The sequence below is a fragment of the Balaenoptera physalus genome (genome assembly GCF_965194825.1).
Source record: "Balaenoptera physalus genome assembly, chromosome: 2".
NCBI classification, from domain to species: Eukaryota; Metazoa; Chordata; class Mammalia; order Artiodactyla; family Balaenopteridae; genus Balaenoptera; species Balaenoptera physalus.
Window position 1 is genome coordinate 64,179,939 of NC_138883.1, and position 22,684 is coordinate 64,202,622.

General features: G+C 41.8%; 1 protein-coding gene across 1 annotated transcript; it reads left to right on the forward strand.

Annotated features, from left to right (window-relative positions):
• Positions 1-2,204: 2,204 nt before the first annotated feature.
• Positions 2,205-22,331, forward strand: SPTSSA (serine palmitoyltransferase small subunit A). Its single transcript, XM_082452312.1, has 2 exons — positions 2,205-2,428; positions 21,172-22,331. The coding sequence occupies exons 1-2, from the start codon at positions 2,326-2,328 to the stop codon at positions 21,273-21,275; spliced, it is 207 nt and encodes a 68-aa protein (XP_082308438.1). The 5' UTR covers positions 2,205-2,325; the 3' UTR covers positions 21,276-22,331.
• The last annotated feature ends 353 nt before the right edge of the window (positions 22,332-22,684 follow it).

Consider the following 22,684-nt stretch of genomic DNA (forward strand, 5'->3'; position numbering starts at 1 on the left):
TTCTTGAAGAGAAAGGAGCTTGCCTGTGCCCAAACAGATCTGAAGAGAGATAGCTCAAAGAGGATCAGGGACAGAGAGAAGCCCAACACAGTAAGATTCAGAAGTGGGAGGGCAGAGAGTACTTGGATCTCTCAGGGATAAGGAGGCCCCAAGTGAATGTGGTTTATATATGTCCCATTTACAGTTTCTACCTCTGTAAGGTCTCCAACTGGATCCTCTTTTCCTCCAGGCTATTGCTCACTCCCATGTCTTGTCCAAAAAGCGAATCTTATTAAGCCGTTGGCTCTTTTTTTTAAAAAATAAATTTATTTATTTATTTATTTATTTATTTTGGCTGCATTGGGTCTTCGTTGCTGTGCACAGGCTTTCTCTAGTTGCGGTGAGCGGGGGCTACTCTTTGTTGTGGTGCGTGGTCTTCTCATTGCGGTGGTGTCTCTTGTTGAGGAGCACAGGCTCTAGGCGCCTGGGCTTCAGTAGTTGTGGCACATGGGCTTCAGTAGTTGGGGCTCGCGGGCTCAGTAGTTGTGGCTTGCAGGCTCTAGAGCCCAGGCTCAGTAGCTGTGGCGCATGTGCTTAGTTGTTCCGTGGCATGTGGGATCTTCCTGGACCATGGCTCGAACCTGTGTCCCCTGCATTGGCAAGCAGATTCTTAACCACTGTGCCACCAGGGAAGTCCAAGCCATTGGCTCTTTTAACTTTTAGACAGTAAGTTAAAAATTCCTTAGCTCCTCACACAGGGTCCTTCAGGATATGGTCCCTGGTTACTATCTAGCCCCATCTCTTGCTGCTGCCTACACATTCTTTTTGCTTTAGCCACGTGAAATTCTTCCAGCTCTTTAAAAGCACCAGGCCTTCATACAGGGGTTCCATACTCCTGTGTTTGTAATATACTCCCCACCCTAACCCCATTCATTCTGCCATTTCTGCTTTTCCTTCAATACTCAGCTCAAGCACCATTTCCCAGAAGAATTTTACAACCCCAATCTGATTTTCTCTGGGCTATCATGGCATCCTACACATAACATAAAAATACCCTTTACCGCATCTCACTGTAATCAGTTAACTTGCTTCTCTTCCCTGGTAGACTGGGTACATTACGAAGGAAGATCTCAGTCTATCTGGCTTTCTATCCCCAATGTTTTACTCATGAACAGTACTTGATATTTCTAAATAAATAAATAGTGATCAACCATCAAAGTTTTAAAGTTTAAGCGGAAGGCTACTTAACCTAGAAACCTTTTAACATTTAAATAGCAGGCCATTAATTGTGTCATTTCACATGCTAATCGTGCATCTTCATTCCAGAAGGTGAGTGCAATGTTGCTGGCCCATTTGCCAGTGGGAAAATCTGGACTTTTAAGAGTGCATCTCCAGGAGGTATCTGTCCCACAGACGGATCTCAAGCAGCCTGTCATCTGCAGAACCGACCAGATCAGCGTCCTTCTCCCGGCCTTGACCTACACGGCACCTTTCGCCACTAAGAGAGGTGGGCAGATTGACATATTTATGGTGATCTCTCTCTTGTCTTTAGGTTAAGGAGTGCACGGGGTATGTTGGTTTATGTGGATGTGCTTTTGTGTGTGTGAGCCCGCGTGTGGGTGGGGAAGGAGGAAGAGGGCAGTGTGTGCATCACTTCTTCAGAGATGCCTTTCCTGACCTGCTTGACTGGGCGATGCTCGCCTCCCCACCCTCTCCGAGCACCTTCTTCTCCCCCTCTGCACCGATCACAGCTTTTCTGGCATTTGTGTGATAAATGCCTGTCTCCTCCCCTAGATCGTAAACTTCAAGAGGTAAGGATCCTAATATGCTCCTATTCACCCTGTAATCCCCCAGCCCAGGAGGACGCCTAAGGCGTCACTGGTATTCCGCAAATATTTCTTCGACTGGTGTTTCTGGGCCCGACTCGGGGGACCCACCGCGTAAGGGAGCCACGGCCGACCCCCGCGGCAGGGCCCCATCGGGCACTACCGCCTCCCAACCAACGGCCGGGCGAGGCGGGGCCGGGCGGGGCCGGGCGGGGCGCTCTCGCGGGGACAGTTCTCGGGCTCGCGTGGGCGCGGCCCCGGGAGAGGGAACCGCGGGGAGGGAGCGGGCGCGGCGCGAGACCGAGGCCGAGGCCTGGCCAATAAACGCCGGCCGGGCGGGGCTCGCGGCCGACTGCCCGGGAGCGCGCGGGGCTGGGCGTGCCCACGGGTGACGTTCCGGGCCGGGCCGGCCAATGGGCGCGGGTCAGGCGGGCCTGGCGGCCAGGGGCTCTGGGACGCGAACGGGAGGCCGGCCGGACAGACTGACGTTTGGCTGCAACGCGGGAGGCGCGTGGCAGGGATGGCGCTGGCGCGGGCCTGGAAACAGATGTCCTGGTTCTACTACCAGTACCTGCTGGTCACGGCGCTCTACATGCTGGAGCCCTGGGAGCGGACTGTGTTCAGTATCCTGCCCGGGCCGCGGGCGCGGGGTCGGGTCGGGGCGCGGGGGCCCGGGCGGCATCCTCCCGGGCCCAGGGCCTGGCGGGCGCGGGGCGGCGGGAGGGCGGAGAGGCGGCCCCGCGGGAACTGCGCTCGCGGACTCGCCTCTTCGCGGCGGGCGCGCGGGGCCGAGGTCTCGGGGCCGAGGGTGGCGCTCCCGCGGTTGGGGGGTGGGGGACGAGAACTCCTTTGAGATCTGAGGTCGCCGGTGAGTCACTGGACCAAGGTAGAAGCGTCTTTATTGCTGGAGGAGATCCCCTAGGGCGATGTCTACCTGGTGTGCCCTCGCCTGCACTTCGGCCGTGCCAGCCTTTGATTCAATCTCCGGTTCCCGTGGGAGGCAGGGACCGTGTAAGTGGAGCAAATCGCTCCCGGCTTGGACGCTTTTGACCTTTAGCTGTCCCTGATTTAGCTGGCTTTGGTCCTAATAAGAACGCTAACCAGTTTATCGGTTTTTAAGTCAGGTTGTGAATTTGTGCTCATGGCATCCCAATACAGTTTTTGAAAGCAGTTGGTTAATCGTACCTTTTTGGTCTTCAAGATGGTTTAAAAAGTCTCTTCTACTCATTAATTTGCTGTTTGCACAGTCCGTAACAGTCGAGCCCGAAAAGGAATATGTGGTTAGTTGTAGATAGTGTTTGAAGCTGTGTTTTCGTAGATGGCTAATAACTACTCGTTAACGACTATAGAGCATTTACTACCAGCCAAGCAACTGTGCTAAGTGCTTTGCCTGTATCTTAACTCATCTAACTTTCATAAGCTCAATTAATAACTCAAGGTTGTGAAGAGGGGCTTCCTGAAGTCTGTCTTCATTTGTCTATGTTGACATCCCTTGATATTATTCTTGCAGAATAAATACTAATGAGAGATAACTTTTTTAAAAAACTTGAGGGCCAATATGAAACAAATATTTTATATAGCATGCTTGCTTCATACAGGGCCTCTCGTCTTCAGTGTGGTTTAGTTTGGAGTAGCTTCAGAAGAACTTTGCAAATACGTTGTCACATTGTGGTAGAGTGACTGAGGTAATTTCATTCCAAGCCTTAATAAGTGTGTTTATTTGTCTTGAACTAGCATAGGATTGTACTCAAAGCTGAGTCTTTTGTCTCAACACTTTTGAGGCATCTTAGCTGCTTTACAAGGAAATTTAGTTTTATTATTGTTGGCATTTCTTTCCAAACCTGGAGTTTAAGAACCAGAATGCAGAGTTTGGATTTAAAGTCTGAATGTAAGGTATGCTCTAATTTCCTGCACCATTTACTTGTAGCTGCAGTTTAGTTTCACTCTAAGTTCTATAGGTTGGAGCTCATGAGGTCATCCTTGTAAAATGTATACTAAAATATAGACCGCCTCTTGACTCAGTTAAAGTTATTAAAAAGTGAATTTAAACAATGTTGTGCTAAATTTAAACTCTTTAAATCAGAAGTTGAATGTAGTGCCCCACTATCAGAGTCTACACTCTACTTTTAAAGGCTTTTGTTGGCACATAGATAAATGCTATGGTGTCAGTGGTGTTAAGGTTTTTCTGTATTATATTGCAATAGTAATAGTGTCATAAATACCTCCATGTTTTTCTTGGGGAGGATGGAGAAATAAATTATGAAATGATATGTAGTACCTCTGTGGATTTTTGCCTTTGAAGCATTTGACTTCTCATTGGTTTATGGGACCACATGATTTCATTAAAAAAAGAAAAAACACACTAGTGAGATTTGCAACCAACTAGAAAGAGACCTGCTCGGACCTGTTGACATCCACCTCTGGAGGGGAAGTTTTAACATGTTTCGAAAGTCCCCTTTCCCTACTGGCAGCCATCAGTGGGAAAGGAAAAGACCAGGTTTTGTAACCAAGACATGTTTTGTAACCAGCAAGACACTCCCTGTAGTGCCTTACTGGGTAACATTGTAATCATGCTGTTGAGGGGAGCTAGAAAATTAAAAATCTTTGTTAAAATAATTGGAAGCATAAGTAAAAGTTATTTTAGCCTTGTTCTTTTAATTAAAAAAACAAAGGTTTATTCTGTAATGGCTTCTTGTGTTTCCATGACATTTTATATTTGTATTTATTTTAAGCAAAATGCAGGCAGTTTTTTTGGTTTATGTTTGGAATTAGATTCCCCCTGAAAGACAGTCCATGTTTCTTCAAGGAAAGAGTTTTTTTTTTTTTCCAACCACAGTGCTGGGCAAACAAATAATGCTTGACAGACATTTGTTTATATGTTGATTTGTCATTTCAAAGAAATTGCAGAAGCACTGATTTTAAGCCACTTTTAGAGTAGCTTTGGAACTTGACTGTTCCTGATGAACAACATTCAGTTCTTGTAGAGAATTCAAACTTAAAGAAGTAGAAAAGGCTATAGATAGAAAGAACTTCTTTGATTTATTTTGGAGATGTTAACAAAATTTGCATTGCTCTGTCTACTCATTTGTAAAACATGTACATTTGCTGAGTTCTGTATTCCACAAGTATTATATACTTTCTAATTGCCAGATACTATTCTAGATAGTAGGGATTTACCTGTGAATAAAACAGTTAAAAATATTTATTCTAATCCCACTAGATAAATAAGTAAAAAATTAGATTATTAGATTGTTATAGCTGTTATGGAGAAAAATAAAATGGAGAGGAGGATAGGAACTAAGAAAGAGTGCATGTTCTTTGATTTTTAGTTAGAGTGGTCAGGGAGGGGACATTTAGAAAGATTTAAGCAGGGGAAAAATTCCAGAGGATCGAGCATTCCAGGCAGAAGGAACAGTAACTAGGAATGCCCTGAAGCACCAGCATATCTGGCTTGTTTCTGGGATAGCTGAGTGGCTGGTGTGTCTGGGGTGGGGTTAGTGGGGGTGAGTAGTAGGAAAGGAGGTCATATCTGATCCAGTAGGGCCTCCTAGGCATGGAGTGAGAATTCTGGAGATGAAGGGAGGTGCTCATACCTTTTGAGTAGAGTCACTCAAATCCAGTAACAGTTTTCTCACTGACATTTTTCTCACTGACATTTAAATACAATCAGTCCCCTACATACAGACGAGTTCCATTCCTAGAGCGCATTCATAAGTCCAATTTGTTCGTTAAGTCCAACAAAGTTAGCCTAGGTACCCAACTAACACAATTGGCTACATGGTACTGTACTGTAATAGAAAACAAATACAAAAAATAAAGAAAACATTTTTACTCTTACAGTACAGTACCTTGAAAAGTACAGTAGTATAGTACAACAGCTGGCATACAGGGGCTGGCATTGAGTGAACAGCCAAGAAGAATTACTGACTGGAGAAGGGAGAGGAGGTGGGAGATGGTAGAACTGAAGGAGACTAACTGTATTTAATAAAGTAGGAAAATAAACCACAGGAATATACATTTTCCCTTTCCCAGTGAGACTCAAAGCTCTTTTCATTTTGAATGGAAAAAAAAATCCTAGGAACAGGGTTTTAAAATTTATTTTAATTTAAAAAATTTTCAACATCCTGAGTTCTGTTCTAAGTTTCCAAGAAGATGGACTTCATTTCTTCAAGGAAATTAGATCCAAGTTCAGGAAAAATTAGAATTGACGCATGTTCTCAGGTAGATCCTTGCCCCACCCCTTGTTATTCCGCTGAAAGAGCTGGGCAGTGAGTGCTTTGGGATGCAGGACAGGAAGAGCATGGTGGACTTAGAGAACTTTCAGGGAGGTATTTGAGTTCTTTGCTTTATTTTCTCCTAGGTGGGGAGAAGGTGTGGACTGGGGTGCAGAGATGTGTTGGGATGGTGAGTACGCCAGGCTGACTTGGCTGGAACAGGGATTCTTTAAGGCAGAGTGGATTCTTTAAGTGAGAACAGACACTTCTGTGTGCGTACCTTGTGCCAGATGCTGGCCTAGATGCTTGTGATGTATCAGTGAGCACATGAGACAGAGATCCCTGTCCTTGGGGAACTTTGATAATGAGTGAAATATATAGTGAGAATTCCCTGGCGGTCCAGTGGTTAGGACTCTGTGCTTCCATTGCAGGGGGCATGGGTTCGATCCCTGGTCAGGGAACTAAGATCCTGCAGGCAGCAAGGTGTTACCAAAAAAAAAAAAAAAGCGAAATATATAGTATGTTAGGTGGTAAGCATTATGGAAAACAGAAACGTAGGTCAGGGGGATAAGAAATGTGTGGATGGGATGGAGTTACTGTTTTTAAAAAGGATATCAGGAGAGGCTTCATTGCGAAAGCATATTTGAGTAAAAAGATAAAAGAGGTGAAGGAGTTAGCAGGGTAGAAATCTGAGGGAAGGGCAGAGCTGGCAGAGGGACTAGTCATTGCAAAGTCCCTGAGCCCAGAGCCTGCCTGGCACGGATGAAGGCCATCACTGAGGCAGGTATGGCTAGTGCAGAGTGAGTGTGCGAGAGAGTCCTAGGCGGTGAGGTCAGACTCTTTGGAGGTCCTGGAGGTTTTGTAAGGACTTTGATTTTTTTTTTTTAAAATATTTATTTATTTATTTATTTATGGCTGTGTTGGGTCTTCGTTTCTGTGCGAGGGCTTTCGCTAGTTGCGGCAAGCAGGGGCCACTCTTCATCGTGGTGCGCGGGCCTCTCACTATCGCAGCCTCTCTTCTTGCGGATTGATTTTTAATTTTGGTAAAAAAGGGTACTCTTGGAAGGTTTGATAGAGGAGTGATCCAATCTGGCTTTTTAAGTTTGAAAAAGTTTACTTTGGTTGCAGGATTTGGAATAAATTAAGGGTGGCTGGAGGAGGCAAGGGTAGAAGCAAAGGAAGATATTTTGGATTGAGATAGGCTTTGAATGATAATGAAAAAAAGCATTCCTTTTTTTAAAATTAAAAATTAAAAAACATTTATACAACTTTAAAGATTACTTTCCATTTACAGTTGTTACAAAATATTGGCTATATTCCCTGCATTGTACAATACATCCTTGAGCCTGTCTTACACCCAATAGTTTGTATCTGCCACTCCCCCACCCATGTTGCCCCTCCCCCTCCCCAGCACTACATTTTAAGCTGTATGTTCTTTTCAGTAGCGACTAAGTTATTTTCTCAGATTTTTGCTGTATCCTCAAATGCTTAAAGCTAGAATTGAGAAGGATTTTTCTTCACCTGTCAATATACTAGAGTAATTAACATGTTTGACAGTTTATTTTATTTATTTATTTTTTATAAGTTTATTTATTTATTTATTTTTGGCTGCATTGGGTCTTTGTTGCTGCGCACAGACAGGGGGTGAGCAGGGGCTACTCTTCACTGTGGTGCGCAGGCTTCTCATTGTGGTGGCTTCTCTTATTGCGGAGCATGGGCTGTAGGCACGCGGGCTTCAGTAGCTGTGGCTCGTGGGCTCTAGTGGGCAGGCTCAGTAGTTGTGGCGCTCAGGCTTAGTTGCTCCGCGGCATGTGGGATCTTCCCGGAGCAGGGCTTGAACCCGTGTCCCCTGCGTTGGCAGGCGGATTCTTAACCACTGCGCCACCAGGGAAGCCCTATGCCATTTCCTTTTGATCTTCCTTTTGTAGAAGTTAATGCAGTTTTCCATTACCAGGGAGGGCTAAATGAGGAAAGCCAAGCTAGGAGTAACTGTAACTGATAAATTATTTTATTTTTAATTAAAAAAAATTTTTTTTTTGTAGCCGAGTCATGCAGCATGCAGAATGTTCCCCGTGCAGTTCCCCGACCAGGGATCAAACGCGAGCCCCGTGCAGTGGAAGCGTGGAGTCTTAACCACTGGACCGCCAGGGAGGTGTCTGTAACTGATAAATTAATACTTCCAACCCTCCAGCCCAGTGGTGTTCAGACTTTTCATTTGTGCATTCCCTAAAAGAACAAAAAGCACATACTGTGTATCCTCTCACTCATTTAAGTTGACATCTGAAATCTTTCATAGTGAATTTAGACAATTACAAAAGATTTAAGTTTTTGCTTTTTAAAAATGATTGTGTTTTTGCTAAAACCTTAAAACTATAATTTTTTTCTTATACAATTCATAGAAAACATTCATCATATGACCTGATTGGCAAAGCTGGTCCTCACTGTGAAGCCAAATAGGCGAAATCAGTCTTAATTTCCGTCAGAAAAAGCTCAGTGTCATTTTTCTGTTCAAATAATTGTTATGTAAACACCTTCAGTCTTGTCTCACTTTTTTGTTGTTGCTGTTTTATAATTTTATTTGACAATCAGTTGTTAGTTCTCATCCACATTGACTATAGGTTTTTCAAAGTGGTGACAGGTACTTAGGTAACCAACGTATAGAGCTTGTTTGGTGAATCTTCAGCTTTATGTTTTCTGGACAACCGCACAACCACAGGTGGATACAGTATGGGACATTCCTTAACCCTTTGGCTGAGACAGCTTTGTTGAAACTGTTGTCACTGTGCACATCTGGAGTTCCTGTCTCCTTCTTGGCAGATTTCTGGATCTCTTTCAGTGCCTGAGGGGCACGCTTCTTGAAACCCACTCCATGGGTTTGCTCGTGAATGTTGACAGTGGATTCTCTGGTCACTTCCTCAGTGATGGCAGAACAGCCCCTCTCACCATCCTCCTTGCTGGAGGCATTTTGCCGGGCCCAGATTGGAAATGTGTCTCATTTCCAAATTCACATTATTAGATGGATAGATAGGTGAGGTTTGGAGCTGTGCCAGGAGTCTGTTACCTGAACGAAATAAAGTACAATGTAAGTTAGTTACTATTCCTTTGTTTGCTGTCCCAGAGGTTATTTTATACCCTGGGGAAATGTGTAATTGTAAGATTCTGGAAGTAAAGTGAGAGAAGTAAAGTTGTAAAGGGGGGGGATGGGAAGGAGAACTAGCAGATCACAGTTCTCAGATCAGCTTGAGGAGAGAGTACAGTGGAAGCTGAAGATTTGTAAACTGATTCCCCTTAACTGATTCTAATCCTCTGAAAAGTCTTGTTCCTCCAAGGCTCCTGTGCTTTAGTTTGAAAACAGCTGCTCTAGCCTGTTTGACACTGTCTGGATATTTGGCTGGCTATGTGAGAATGTTAGACTATACTTTGTCTGTACTCCTTAGGATATTATAACTTTTTCTTTAGTAGGAAAAAGTTCCTTTCTTTCAGGAAAGGTGGAAGAGAAAAACTATGCTACACAAGAACTAGGTGATCTGTACTAGGGTGTCAGGGAAAGTCATGGGAGGTTGATGGCAGTGGGGACAAAGCACATACAAATGATCTACAGTGTTTCTGCATGTGATACCAGTGATTTTTCAGTACAGGTGAATGTGGAGCCTGACTCCACTGCTTCTTATTCTTAAAGACCTTGTGACCTCCTCCCCCCGACACCCCGGCTCAGGGTTTGATTGTTGTAACATTTGTGGTGCTTAGGAGCAAGGATAAGATAAATTCTTTTTTTTTTTTGGCTACGTTGGGGTTGGGTCATCGCTGATGTGCGCGGGCTTTCTCTATTTGCAGAATGCGGGGCTACTCTTCGTTGTGGTGCACAGGCTTCTCATTGCGGTGGCTTCTCATTGCGGAGCACGGGCTCTAGGCGAAGTGGGCTTCTCATCGCGGTGGTTTCTCTTGTTGCGGAGCACGGGCTCTAGGCGCGCGGGCTTCACTAGTTGTGGCACGTGGGCTAAATAGTTGTGGCTCGCAGGCTCTAGAGCGCAGGCTCAGTAGTTGTGGCGCAGGAGCTTAGTTGCTCTGGGGCATGTGGGATCTTCCCGGACTAGGGCTCGAACCGTGTCCCCTGTATTGGCAGGCGGATTCTTAACTACTGCGCCACCAGGGAAGTTGAAGGTAAATTCTTTAGATTAAAAAAAAAACCCAGTGCTCAATTTTAATAATTAAAACTCTATGTTCTGAAAGATCTACTTAAGAGAGGATATATACTTTTCATGAATTGAAATGCTTAAAAAATAGTAGTTATGGGGGCTTCTCTCGTGGAGCAGTGGTTGAGAGTCCACCTGCCAGTGCAGGGGACGCAGGTTCAATCCCTGGTCCGGGAAGATCCCACATGCCGCAGAGCAACTAAGCCTGTGCGCCGCAACTGCTGAGCCTGCACTGTAGAGCCCGCAAGCCACAACTACTGAGCCCAGGTGCCACAACTACTGAAGCCCATACGCCTAGAGCCCGTGCTCCGCAACAAGAGAAGCCACCAGAATGAGAAGCCCATGCACCGCAACGAAGAGTAGACCCCGCTCGCCGCAACCAGAGAAAAGCCCGCGCACAGCAACGAAGACCCAACGCAGCCAGAAACAATTAAAAAAAAAAAAAAAGTAGTTATGGAATGATAGAAAGACAGTATTGTATTTATGATCAATAGTTATGAAAAGTAGAATTACTACTAATACAAGAATTTTGGCCATCATGTGTTGTATGCATTCCTGAAAAATTCTCAAATAAAAGAGTTTATGGGAAAATATCATTAGCCCCTCAAAATCTATGCAACTTCGTAAGCAGGTGCTAATGAAAACAATGATTGGCATGTTGGGGGGACAACTTGGATAGCCTGGGCAGGCAGGCTGGGCGCTGCCCCAGGGGACATTAAAAATGCATGGACAGAGTTGACTGGAACTGCTGAAGTGATGGAGATGGTGTGGGCTGCCGTCGAGGAGGTGCAGGAGGCAGTGCAATCCTGCCATTAGTTGGGAGCTGTGCTAGCCTGGAGGTGTACCTTTCTGGAGAGGGAGCCCAGGTACAGATGCTAATTTTTAATTTTCTTAAAATAGAGCTAAAAGGACTGCAGCCGCTGAGCTGAAGGATGTTTCTTGCTGAAGATTATAATTCTTTCCTCACTAATCTGGCTCCCCTAATTTACGAAAAGTCCCATATGAAACCATGCAGCTCCTGTGATATCCTAGTCATATATGAGTTAATTGATGCTCCAGAAATGTGTTATAGCAGAACAGATTATATTTTAGAGCAGACAGGTAATTTTTCCCCCTTGACCCTGGGACTTCAGATCTTCATGTGATTAATAGAAGCTCTAATTATAAAGACATATAGTGATACATAGCCTTGGTGTCTCTGGGTTCAGAGCTACAAACCATTTCTAGGATTTCAGCTCAGAGTTGAACATGATCATTGCTGGTTTCAGCAGCAGGCTTTTTTGTTTGTTTAGTTTTTAAAGAGTTCGTCATCAAGTTGTTCTAAAATCAATTTCCGTACTTAAGTATGACCAACACTACAGAAAGCTCAGAGAATGGGTTTTGCTTGCTAACAGTAACCTCTGATGCTGATGTGATATCCTTTACTATGGCCCAAGAATATCAAATTGGCTGACTTACACAGGGCTATAACCATATCGTTATCTTCTACTTGCTTTCATTTATGGCAACTAGGAAAGCATCAGAAGTGATATATTTGGTAAAAATAAGCTTTCATTTTTTTTTTTTTTTTTTAATTTTTGGCCATGCCACACAGCTTGCGGGATCTTAGTTCCCCCACCAGGGACTGAACCCGTGCCCTCGGCAGTGAGTCCTAACCACTGGACCACTATGGAATTCCCAAAATAAGCTTTCTTAACGTTTCTTTTGGTGATGGTTTCTAGTTTTTCGAGGTCAAGGGACAAAACCTGCAGTAATAAGAAAGATTCCTTTTTGGAGCATCATTCAGCAGCTGACACCTGCTTTCCCTTAGAGCTTTGATTGCTTTTCACCAAACAACCTACGGTAATACTTTGTCAGATACTTTGTTTTCTTTTTTCATTAAGATGGTTCCTTAAAATAAATCAAATTTATCAAAACTTTTGAATATTTCTAAGGATAAAAGTAGCTTTTTAGAGTTAGTTTTACAAAAGGAATTGGACTAATAGAAGATTGGATTGTTTTAGATGACATTTTAGCTTTGCTTTTTGATGTGACCAGGGCCATCAGAGACTGAAAACATTGAAATTAGACTAGTGAAGAGGAATAAATCATACCCACTGGAACAAAGGCCCCTGCCCTTTTCCCAGTGAGGAGGTACTTTTGGTTTCTCCAAAGTCTTGTGAATAGGTTGCTAAGGCAGGCGGTGATAGTACGGGGTTACTGGTTAGGGCAGGAAATGTTAGTTACCGTGGTCTTACTTCTGATGTACTGTATTTAACTTTAAAGCATTTCCTCTTTTTTTTTTTTAAGTTGCTGGGAAAAGGACTGGGGATGGCCAATCCCTTGTATGGGCAAAAAGTCTTTATTTATTTATTTTCCTGTCTAACTGGGAACTTATCAGCTCATGATTAGTTGGGGATCCCTGTTAAAGAAAACAGCAAACAGCACACAGATATATGGTTTCACATCTATTTGCTTTTTAATCCATTGGATCCATAAAATATTTATATTATGTCCAGGTTATAAATAACCTCAGATTTGTTCACTCAGCCCTTGAACAAACAGTTATCGGCAGTGCCTGCCCAATCCTGGCACGTTATCTGCTCCGTTCTTGAATGGTTGATGAAGTGCCTGCTTTGTCTAACAATGCACTACAACTGGAAGCAAAGAGCAGCCGAGGCGTTCGCTCTCAAGCACTAAAAATTCAGTGGTGGAGACAGTTACATACACACAAAACGGAAAAGACATATTTTTTAATTTTTGAGGTTTTTGGTTTGTTATAGTCTGGATTTCACTAGCTTTAAAATTCTATATTTCTTGAATCATGGTTCCCCCTCTAAAACATAAACGTGATTAATCTTGGTACAGCTGCTGATACTTATACAAACAGCAGTAAGGGCTTGGTAAATGGAAAGATTACTCTATCACTTTGTGTATTACCTTCCAATATATGTGTATTATATAACACTGAATATTTACATTTTCTGTGTGTGTGTGTGTGTGTGTGTGTGTGTGTGTGTGCGCCTCAGTGTCTCAAAGAGAAGATTACATTAAGGATGATTGAGAAGTGGTGCTTAAATGCCCTCTCCAAGCAAGTGGGATCCTAACATTAATCCAGGAAGGGATTTCATTTTATGGAGAAGAAACTCAGGTCCAGAGAGGTTGTGATGCCTTAGGATTATGCTATAAATAACAAGTTAATAGCAGGGTGACCTTGGGCAATTTCCAAACAGAGGTCTGAGTCATAATGTTTAGTGGCCAAGCCCTCAAACAATAATTTCAGTAAAGATTATATTACCTTTTGTTGCAGAATAGATTTGATTCCAAATTTTTATATCAACCCTGAAAGGTAGGTGATGTGTGTCCCCAAACCATAGATAAGGAGACTAGTGATCAGAGAGTTTTTGACACAACCAGGGATTGGCAGAATTGCAGCTCAAACCTAGGTCTCTTGCAGTGCCATGGTGATTCCAGTATCCATTTCTTGTACTTCACAGTGTGTCAAGGATACTTTAAACTTTGAGAGGTGTGTTAAAGAACGCAGTGGATTGAGAAATCCACTCAAGTACCCAGATAGCAAATAATAGCTGTTATATTCTAAATGGTGTATGTTTAGCTCTGTTTGTGAGAACATTTCTAAGAAGATGAAGGTCACATGTTCCCCAACCTTGCAAATGTCACAATAAAACTGCCATTTTGAATGGTGCCAAGCATAATCTCAGGGAGTATTCAACTCAGTGTATTGGAGCTATTTCAGCTACATGGCTAAAATTGCTTAAATTGCATTTGTAGAAAGGTACTTATTAAAAGGCACTTTTTTGCATGTTTTGCAAGGTGATTATTGAGGCTAGTAGAAATTCCTCATGGTCCCATTGTTTACTTTTTCATTTAATATGAGTTTCACTGTATAGTTAAGTCAGTTTTAAATAGTCTCTTATTTGGGGGGGAGGGATTAATTGGGAATTTGGGATTAACAGATCAACAACAAGGACCTATTGTGTAGCACAGGGAACTATAATCAATATCTTGTAATAACCTATAATGGAAAAGAATCTACAAAAGAATATATGTATATCTGAATCACTTTGCTGTACACCTGAAACATTGTAAGTCAACTATACTTCAGTAAAAAAATATTCTCTTATGGTTGAGAGCTTTAGGATAATTTTGGGGAATAATTCTGAAATTTAATTGTATAGAAAACTTACTTTTAGAGGCTTATTTAATTATTGTGATTCTCGAAATACTTAGGAGAAGTGGGATCAGAATACAGAAACTGTTTTTTGAGGGAAATAGAATTAAAAGTTAAATTTAATAAGTGGCTCTGGGTAAAAGGTTAGGTTTATTGTTATTATTGTTATTATTTTGAGTAGCTAATAATTGGCATTTGCATCTAGGTGCAAGTGACTTTTGGTAATTTTCTGTTTTCTTGGTCAGAATTGAGAGTTGTTTATTCTGTTTCTGAGAGCTAAGATTTTCTGTTTATTTCCTAGTAGCAAATTAGATCCAGTGATGCCAAACCCAAACTTTGCCAGGGAAAAAGATCCTTCAAATAAAACAGTTTTTAGTCTAGTACTATATGCAGTTCCATTTTCCTTTACAGTTCTTACTTACTAAAAAAAATAAGTAAGACTTATTGACTATTCAGGCATGCAATAAAAAACCCATAAAGAATAATATAATGAAAGTGTGCCCATACCACCAACTACTGAAGAAAAACATGCATTTGAAGACCCTTTGTGCCCCTTCTCACTTGATCTCCCTTCTTCCTCTTCCCATTTCACCCCACTAAGTAACCACTATCCTGAATTTAGCATATATAATTGCCATTTATTTGTTATTACTCCACATGTATGCATCACAGGATAATGCTGTAGAAAGTCATGAACTCTAGTGTCTAATATTTTAACCAGGCAAAACATCTTTTCAAGTTTTGATAAGTTCTGGGGACTTCCCTGGTGGTCCAGTGGTTAAGAGTCTGCGCTTCCATTTCAGGGGGCACAGGTTCGATCCCTGGTGGGGGAACTAGGATCCTGCATTCCTTTGGTGTGGCCAAGAAAAAAAAAAGTTTTGATAAGTTCTTGTTTCACTTGGAAAGATGTCCTGACTTTATATGCATATAAAAGATTAAAGGTTTGACAACTTAGTGTTCACAAAATTGAGCCTAAGTTTCAGATTCCTGTCTTATAGTAGAGCAATCTCTGTTAAGCTAATTTATGCATGTTAACTGATACATTCTCCATACTAAATAGAAGAATTATAGTGCCATAAAGAGTACGTAATATAATCATTCAAATGGCTGTTTTTAGTAATTCTTACTTGAATTTGAGCCAATGACCTGAAGATTATTACTGTACCATTTCATTTGCTTGGTGTATACATTCATAAGTCTTACATAAAAGCTGTTAAAAAAACCAAAAAGCATCTTGAAAATATAGTATTGCTTAGAAACAGATTTTGGTTTTCTTTGCTGTAGTTGCTTTAGAGTTTGTTGGTCACGGTAATATGTGGAATATGTAGAAAGCACCACAGTGAATCTAGAGTCAAATAATGTTTCTTAAGCAATTCCTTTATTCATCAAATATTTATTAAGCGTGTGTTATGTTAGATGTTGGAGATACAAAAATGATTAGACATTGTTCCTGTGTTCAAGGAGTTGATAATCTGGATGAGATAAATATCAATACATCTCCAAATAGGTAATGTCAGGTGATAAGCGCTGTGATATGAGTAAAGAACTTGATGAGCATTAGGGAATAGTTAATTCTGCCAGGACGTTGGGGTAAGAATAGAAAAAGTATGAGTGCTAGGGAGAGTCTCATACGAGAGGAGATGACTAGCTGAGCTCTAAGAATGATTAGGTTTTACTTGGAGGGATAGGACTTTTCGTACATAGGAAGATATTATAGTGTAATAGTTAAGAACACATTTTAGGAGTTTGACTTGGTTTGGAATTGGCTCCATTGCTTACTCTGATTTCGGGATATTACTGAAGGGCTTAACACAGTGCCGTGTGCACACTAGACAAAATGAAAGCTGCCACTGCTGTTATCCTTAGTCATATTATTAAACCGTAAGCAAAGGCAGAGCAGTATGAAAATATAGAACATTGTTTTCTGAGACTCATGTAATATGGCATGAGTAGGATGTGTGTTTGTTGGGGGATGATTTGGAGTGTTGGGAGGTATGATGGAAAAGCAGCATGGTACAGTTGACCCTTGAACAAGCAGGGGTTAGGGGTGTTGACCCCTGCACAGTTGAAAATCTGAGTATAACTTTTTTTTTTTTTAATTATTTTTTTATTTTTGGCTGTGCTGGGTCTTCGTTTCTGTGCGAGGGCTTTCTCTAGTTGTGGCAAGCGGGGGCCACTCTTCATCGCGGTGCGCGGGCCTCTCACTGTCGCGGCCTCTCTTGTTGCGGAGCACAGGCTCCAGACGCGCAGGCTCAGTAGTTGTGGCTCACGGGCCTAGTTGCTCCGCGGCATGTGGGATCTTCCCAGACCAGGGCTCGAACCTATGTCCCCTGCATTAGCAGTCAGAGTCTCAACCACTGCGCCACCAGGGAAGCCCTGAGTATAACTTTTTACGGTCGGGCCCTCTGTATCTGTGGCTCCACATCTGCAGATTCAACCAACCGTGGATTGTGTAGTGCTGTAGTAGGTATTTATTGAAATAAAATCGACGTATAAGTGGACCTGTGCAGTTCAAACCCATGTTGTTCTAGGGTCAACTGTAGATGCTTTTGGCCCCCACCTTGATCCCCTTTGCCAGCTGATGTACTTCTCCCCGCTGCTGGGAGTGTTGTCTGCTACTGCCTTCTAGCTTCCCCCTTCTCCAGACTATTGCCCTTGGCCGAGGCAGCTGTCTTGCCCAGGTGGTTTTTCCTCAGCCTGTGGTACAGCCAGTGATTGACAGATTAAGGGATACAAAATATCAGACATGTTGCCTCAAAGCAACACCAACATGTGGTACAATTCATGCTCCAGAGCGCCCTGTGGGGGCTGAGCTCCTGAACCTCCTCAGCTTTTCCCCCTGCTCTGTTCTGTTCTGCTCACTCCCCCTCTGATAAAACTGCCTTCAGAATAACTTATACAAGAATCCCTGTTCCAGCCAATTCTTGTCAATTCTTGTCTACTTCTTGCACTCCAACCTAAGACCAGGTACTTGAGCTAGATTGGAAAGGTCCTCGGATGCTTGGCTTTGAATTCCAAATGCTATCCTAGAGGCATTGGGAAGCATGCATTTTAAAAGGATAACTCTAGTATAGAGAGACTTGGAAAATAGCCAGAGGCCTAAAATGGGAGCTTTTAAGTGATTAAGTAAGGAATGATAAGTACCTCAATCATTTATCATTGATTAGGGTAGGGGAACATGAGATAAAAGTCATTTGTTGTGGTTGGAAAGAACTGAGAAGTCTTAAATAATTTGAATTTGGGGAGAAGGAATCAAAGCAATTTCTAGATTGAGTGACTAGGCAAATAGTTAATCTATAGTTGTATCAGATAGTGTGTCAACTATTTTCAAATCGTTGGAAAAATAGGACCTATAGGAAGAAGTAGTTTTGGAGAAAGTTAATGAGTTCAGTTTTGGCTCTGGGAATTTAAGCCTGTCATAGGTGGAAATGTCCAGTATCATAGGAAATACTTGTCTGCAGTATGGAAGGTGGGGTCAGGTCAACAACATTAAGGTGGTTGTTTAAGTTATAAGTGTGTGTAGGCCCAAGACAAATCATTGGGAACTCCATTTTATCATTTAGAATCCTTTCAACTGCAAGTATGACAAAGAATATCTAAAGGTGGTTTATGGGTAAAGGGCGTATGTATTGGCTTATGTATCTGAAAATCCAGTGGTAGGGGGGCTTCAGGTCATTTGATCAAGGTTCTAGCTCCATTTTTCTGCGATTATTTTTGTTCCACCACCTTCATTTGTCAACTTTGTTCTGAGTTTTGATTTCCTCATGGAGACAAAGTGACTCCAGTGATTCCAGGATTCTATCAGCAAACTGCATATTCTAGAAGGAGAATCTGTGTTCCTGAATTCCTGGCAGAACTCCTAAACTTTGAGCTTGTTGATCAGATTTGGGGGGTATTGTTAAAAAGAGAAGATCTTAACTGGTTCAGATCAGTCAGGGCTTATCCCTGGAGTTGGGATAGGGTTAGGCCCACCCAAAGAGCATGGCTGCTGTACTAGCAGGAGGGCTGGAGTGGATGTTTGGGAGAAAAGCACAAAATTAACTCTAATCATCTTACACATTAGTGGCAGACAGGGAAAAAGAGCCAGTGAACTAGGAAAATGGTGCGAGAGAAGGGAAGAGAGCACCAGAGAAGTACCTCAGCCCAGAGCTGAAGGAGTTTTGAAGAGGAAAGATGAAAATAGTGTCAATTCAGATAGCCATTGGACTTGATAGGGGGTCGTTGGTGACCTGAGAGGGGTGTCTATAGCCTGGAGAGGTAGAAGGCAGATGGTTGTGTGGGTGATGAGCAATGATGTGGAAGCAGCAAGTTTGTACTTTTTTTTTTTTTAAAGAAAATAAGTGGTGAATACAAGGTGGTTGTTTAAGAAAGAACTGGATTAAGGGAGGCTAAAAAGTAAATTTAAAAAATGGTCATGGGAGAACTACCCACATCTGACATCTGCATCTCTACCAGTGCACATCTCCTTCCTGCAAACACCCTCCCTCTTGAGAAGTTCTTCACAGGGAGAGCAGCACCAACCCAGGTACCCCCAACAGGGTCATCGGTTTCACCCCAGATGTGACACTGGCCTCTGCCGCCATATGCAGTGACCCATTTCCAAAGTCCTGTCCATCTTCTTCATAAATCCCGCTTCATGATACCCCTGTGTCCAAATTGTCCCGGTCACTATTCTGGGCACTGTGAGGGACACTGAAGGACTAAGAATGTCCACTGTGGCCATCTCCCTGTCACCAAGGCCCTTCCTCCTAACCCCCTTACCCATCACCCAGCTGCTCCTCCTACCCCCCAGGAAAATGTAAATCACCAAATAGTGGTTGTTAATCAGCAAGAACTTGCCCTCCCCACCTCAGGACCCACACTTGACCAACCTTAGCTTAAAAGCTAAGACTGAATGCAGGCTGACCCCTCCCATGAAGACTGTAAAAATCCCACTATAAAATAAATATGATTTTTTTTTTAAGGCCGTGCTGTGCAGCATGTGGGAATCTTTCTTTTTTTTTTTTAATATTTATTTATTTATTTGGCTGGGCCAGGTCTTTAGTTGTGACATGTGGCATCTTCATCGCAGCGTGTGGGATCTTTAGTTGCAGCATGTGGGATCTAGTTCCCTGACCAGGGATCGAACCTGTGCCCCCTGCATTGGGAGCGTGGAGTCTTACCCACTGGACCACCAGGGAAGTCCCCAAATCATTATGATTTTAATTTCATTTCAAAAAAAATTATCATGGGAGACTTTTCACCCATGTTTGCCAGATGAGGGGAATGAACTTAGGGTCTGAGTCAGGTTTGAGCTGTGGCTCTAAAGACAGTTTCTTGTGTGACCCTGGACAAGTCCCCTCAGTGTTTTGTCAGTCTCTGATGAGTACTAGTGAATAAACATTTCACAAGAAAGCCGTAAAGGTCAAGCAAGATAATACATAAAAGAGGTTTGTCAACTAAACTGTTATACAAATATTAGCTGGTAGTAAGCACATTGTTTATTTAAACCCTATATTCTCATAAAGGAATGTAAGGTATTATAGAATTACTAGTATGTAGAGCTGAAGGTATGTAAGACAGGAGGTGGGCGAAGAGGGGAGAGAGAGAATATGAATGAATGAATGAATGAATGAATGCATAAAACACAGTCCCAGGTCAGAAGTAGATATTCCCCTTAGCATGACTCTGCAAAGCAAAAAGCCCTCAGGTTTTACATAATTTTTGTTAGCAGTATTTCGTGTGGCCCAAGAGGAGGGCTCCTTGTTGACTTGCATATATACAGTTTATTTATTTTTTATAAATTTATTTATTTTTATTTTTATTTATTTTTGGCTGCATTGGGTTTTTGTTGCTGTGCGTGGGCTTTCTTTAGTTCTGGGGAGCAGGGCTACTCTTCTTTGCAGTGCGAGGGCTTCTCATTGCGGGGGCTTCTTTTGTTGTGAAGCACAGGCTCTAGGCGCACGGGCTTCAGTAGTTGTGGCACGCAGGCTTCAGTAGTTGCGGCTCGTGGGCTCTAGAGCGCAGGCTCAGTAGTTGTGGCGCATGGGCTTAGTTGCTCTGCGGCATGTGGGATCTTCCCGGACCAGGGCTCGAACCCATGTCCCCTGCATTGGCAGGCGGATTCTTAACCACTGCGCCACCAGGGAAGCCCCCTATACAGTTTATATTCCTTTTGGAATGCGGAGAAAGGACCACAGGGCAGAATGTTTATGGTTTAGGTTATCAAGGTGACTTTAATTTGATGTTGTTGCAAAGTTTAGTGATAATAATAATAATACTAAATGTTTAATAGTAGCAGCTATTACCAGTTTATATCACTAGTATATGATTGATCTTATCTTTGGCTCTAAAGCCAATATCTTAGCCACATTCTAGTTTAAATAATTCTAGAATTCTTTGATCAGACATTCTTATTGTTCAAGCTTGTAGACCTTTTGCAGTCATTAAATACTGTACAATTTTATTCCTATACATTTCTGTTTCTTAGATTGAACAGGGTCACTTTCTCTGCTTCATTTTAAGCAGCCTGATGTTTTGGAATATAACAGGGAGAATAATAGTACGCACCATGTAAGGTGATGGTGAAGATAAAATGAGCTTAAAAAACTTAGAATGGTGTCAGGCATAGTTAAGGTTAGTGGCTATAATTATAGTTATTAGTTCTTTATAAATACTTGGTAGGTATGAGAAAGCATTAAATGAATGGGTACTTCCACATAGAACAATTGTTGAAAAAATTTGGGGATTTAGTTTTGGATAAACTGAGAAAAAGTAAATTAAATGAAGTTCCCTTAACTACAACTCAGATTCCATGCTGGTTTCCATCGTGGGGATGGCACTGTACACAGGGTATGTCTTCATGCCTCAGCACATCATGGCGATACTGCACTACTTTGAAATTGTACAGTGACCAAGATGTGACCGAAATCAAGAAGTTCTTTAGGGAAGAGCCACCGTCTGAAGTTGGAACGAGACTTCATCAGATGTCATAAGAAACTCTACTAGATGTCAACATAACCAACCCTCTGAATATAAAGACTAAAATTTATGAGTAGAACAGGAAAACAATCCTGACTCATGTGTTGTGTTCTTTATTTTTAATTTTAAAAGAGCCTCTTGTATAGTAGTTTTTGTCTATTTTAACATTGTAGTCATTTGTACTTTGATATCAGTATTTTCTTAACCTTTGTGACTGTTTCAATATTACCCAGTGAAAGCTTTTCTTAATGTAACTTTGAGTACATTTTAATTGCCTTCTATTTCTAAAACCCAAAGTCATTAGTTGGGCTTTACCGTTCTTGCTATCATATGGCATACATATCTGCCTGGATATATTTCTACTCTTGACCAAAGTTTTGTAAGAAAAAAATCAAGATTTGGGGCAGGGGGATGGGGAGGGAGGATATTTTATTGAGAACTATTTACAAAAGACTTATCTGTAAGTTCGAACTCAGGAGTGCAGTTTTAGCTATCTGGACTCTACTCTTAACAGCTTTTACTTTAAAACTATTAAAGTGTTTCTTAACAATGAAAAAGAAAGATCTTGCTGAAGTTAAAATAAGGAACATTTCACCTTTTAAATATTTAATTTGTGTGTGGACTCATTTCCAGAAAACTTTGGTGATGGTTCTTGTGACAAATGGTGGTGAAGTAGCATTATTACGTAATGCTTATATATTGTAGAGTTTTTAATAGAAGGTAAATCAGTTTCCTCTGAGGGCCATTCGTAACAATGTACTTCCTTAAATTTAGTGTCATGATTGTAATGGGTGCTGCAAATGCATTTGCACATTGTAATATGATGAGATGAATTGTTAAAAACTATAGCAAAAAGAAATGTAAACTTGGTTAAAATCCTCTCACTCTTTGTATTGCTTTTTTTTTAAAAAGATTTTTATTCCTTAAATGTAAAATGACTACCTAATTTTTTGATGTAAACTCATTAAATTCAAAGAGAGAAAAATCAGCTGATGTAACAGTAATTTTTTTTCCTCGTTGGTTAAATGTTGATCTAATATTTATACTTCTGGATTGATTGCTGTGGACAGATAAGCAGTAAGTATATCTTAACATGTCTCTCAACATAAAAGTATCTCTAATTTAAAAAATTAGACATTTTTCTTAACATATCTCCCAGAATGTTTTGCTATTAAAAAAAAAAATGTAAGTACTTTTGGCCCCAAATTGTATGGATTAGACTTTTGAAGTGTTTTCTAGTCCAGAGGTAGTAAGTAATATATAAAAGTCTGGTAGTTTTAGAGAATCAATTTATATCATCACTATTAGGGAGGGTGGGAATAATATATAATTATTTAGTTT

Excerpts from the sequence above, each read along its gene's own strand:
- SPTSSA (XM_082452312.1), top strand. The coding sequence starts at position 2,326 with ATGGCGCTGGCGCGGGCCTGGAAACAGATGTCCTGGTTCTACTACCAG. Across the intron at positions 2,429-21,171 it reads CTGGGAGCGGACTGTGTTCA|ATTCCATGCTGGTTTCCATC; the intron begins GTATCCTGCCCG and ends ACTACAACTCAG.